At 49.0% G+C, this 2500-nt stretch overlaps 1 protein-coding gene across 1 annotated transcript in view; it reads right to left on the bottom strand.

Moving 5' to 3' along the window:
• The window catches only part of LOC122870101 (dentin sialophosphoprotein-like), a 6625-nt gene that overhangs the window by 449 nt on the left and 3676 nt on the right, over positions 1-2500 (bottom strand). Inside the window, exon 5 of the mRNA XM_044183878.1 lies at positions 1-2500. This exon is cut by the window's left edge and continues 449 nt beyond it; it is cut by the window's right edge and continues 179 nt beyond it. Coding sequence (XP_044039813.1) covers positions 192-2500 — 2309 coding nt within the window. The 3' untranslated portion in view covers positions 1-191.

Genomic DNA, 2500 nt, shown 5'->3' with positions numbered 1-2500 from the left:
TAAAAAGTCCACGAACCAGATGGAATAAACAACTGATCTGCTGCCTTCAGGTGCGAACACGAGGAGTGAAGGCGTTCTTGCTCTCCGCTCCGGCAGTTCACTGACTTCTTTACTGGAATTTATTACGGTGGATAAACGGCGATCAACCCTCCGCCAGACTGAGCTCAGCTGACGGGAACCAACCGTCCACACTAGTTGTTTTCCTCGCTGCTGCTCTGAGCTGGGTTAGCCGCCGCTACGCTAACCCTCATCTGCTTTCTGCCAGAATGACGACTGTTAAAAAAGGCGCAAAGTGGCTTTGAGGAAACGTTTTGCTTGTGATGAAATGTTTGTGGTGTCTCATTCTGACGATGTCGTGCTGCTAACGTTTCCCTGATGTGCCCGTTTGATGAGGCAACTCTTTCCTTGGACACTGTCTCCCTGGCAACGGGTTGGTTGCCGTAAGAATGACTGATGGGACCGAGGAAGCCGAAGCGATATGGTCTCTTCCTACGAGGAGGAGGAGGAGGAGGAAGAGGAGAGGCCGTGTTTTCCTCACTGCTGGCATACTGGTTTGGACCTGAGCTGTTAGCATCTGGGTTAGCCTCAGTGCTAACATCTGAACCTGCCTGCTCCCTTTCTACATTAGCGATAGCATCAGTGCTAGCTCCGGAGTCAGGAGGGTTTGTTCTGTACTCAGTGGTGGCAGTCGGCTTCATGCTAACAACAGATTCAGCAGTGGCTTCTGTGCCAGCATCTTCTTCTTCAACACTCACCTCGCTGCCAGCGTCTGCGTTAGCGTCAGCGCTAGCTCCAGAAATAACATGCATGCTAGAAAGGCTAGTGCTATACAAAGTAGCAGTGGTGGGGTCTGCTTCAATGCTAACATCGTTACTAGAATCAGTTGTAGCTTCTAAGCTTAAACTTGCCTCAGCGTCCTTTACACTGCTATCAAGTTTGGTATCCATGCTAGCTTCAGAGCTGGCAGCTATGCTAGCAGTGTTAGTTGTGTAGTCTACAGTGGGGTTAGCTCCTCTGATAGCATCAGAGTTAGCATCTGTAGGGACCCTGATGGTTGGCGATTCTTCAGACTCTCCCTGACTGATCTCGGAGCTGAAGTTCAAACCAACACTGGGATTATAGTTAGACTCTGGACTGAGATTAGAATCAGAAATCGGTATGGGATTAGGATTAGGTTCTGTGCTCTGAGAGTCGTTTCTTGAATCAAGTCCTGGAGAGTCTGATTTAGATCTAGAGTCTGACGAATCAGACTTCTCTGATTCTGAGCTGAAACTTCCAGACTCAGCTGGTGTTTGATTGAAAGGGACAGGTGAGGAAACCAGAACAGGAGAGGTCGAGGAGGCAAGAGCCAACAGGACCTCCTCACTGCTGGAGCTGACTTCTGGACTGCTGACTCTGGAGAGTCCTGGGCTGGATGTCATCAAACCCACAACCTGCTGTAAATAAACAGATTCTTGACTCTCCTCAGAGCTGTCTGAGTTTAAGCTAACATTCACCTGGGAGAAGGACCTGGCTCGCCCCTTGGACACAGTATCCTTCTGCGAGCTCAAGATCATAGATGTTACATCCTGATCTGGACTGACCGGGTTTAAACTACCACCGGTATGTACTTGGATGGGCGTTCCAGAAGTGTCCTGAACGTCTTTGCTGTCTGGATCAGGACTAATCAAGTCAGTTGATCTTGTTGTGGGACCAGTAACCTGCTGTGTGGAACCTCTAGAACCAGTGCCTTGCTGGATACTGTAGCTGGTGGACTCCAGGCTCTCATCACTCTTGGGACCTGGACTAACACCGGTCTGATTTTTGGGATCGGAGCCGACGTTACTGAAGCTAACAGATTCTGAACTCTCATTACTCTCATCAGAGCTCAAACTAAAACCCATCTGACTGCCAGTTAAGGAATTGGGAGCTGAACCAAGATGGCTACCCTTCCCCCCCATCACTCCCTGGTTGCCTGAAAGCAGATCTACAACCTCCTGGATGGAGCGAAACGCCTCCTGAAGTCTAGAACCCAACCGGAAACCTTTGCTAATGTCCTGGTTGACTGAGCTCGTTTTCTCTGAGCTTGAACTCGTCACCTCTTGGACTGGATCCAGGACAAGTTGGTCCTGCTGGCTGCTGCTGGGACTCTGGTTATCTGGATTTAGAGTGATACCCTGCAGGTTTTGGTTCAGTTCAGTGACCTCAGAGGACAATGAGTTGCTAAAGTCATCAGATGAGTTTATCTGTGTGCTGTTATTAAAATCATCATAGTCATCAGAAAGCGGTGCGGTTGGATCAGCAGTCTCCTGGCTGTTTGTATTGTTAGGAAAGTCATCAGACCCGGTGTTGTTATTGTCATCAAAGTAATCAGCAACCGTTACCGCTGGCTGACTGTAGACCTCCCTGCTTTCTGTGCTGTTGCTGAAATCATCAAAGTCACCAGAAAGAGTCCGTTTTCTGTTCCCGTTGTTCCCATTAAAGGTGTTGTTAAAGTCATCAGCCTCCTCATCGGAAAAGG

This window comes from Siniperca chuatsi, linkage group LG22 (assembly GCF_020085105.1).
Source record: "Siniperca chuatsi isolate FFG_IHB_CAS linkage group LG22, ASM2008510v1, whole genome shotgun sequence".
Classification (NCBI taxonomy): Eukaryota; Metazoa; Chordata; class Actinopteri; order Centrarchiformes; family Sinipercidae; genus Siniperca; species Siniperca chuatsi.
This window is presented reverse-complemented; position numbering and strand designations above follow the sequence as displayed.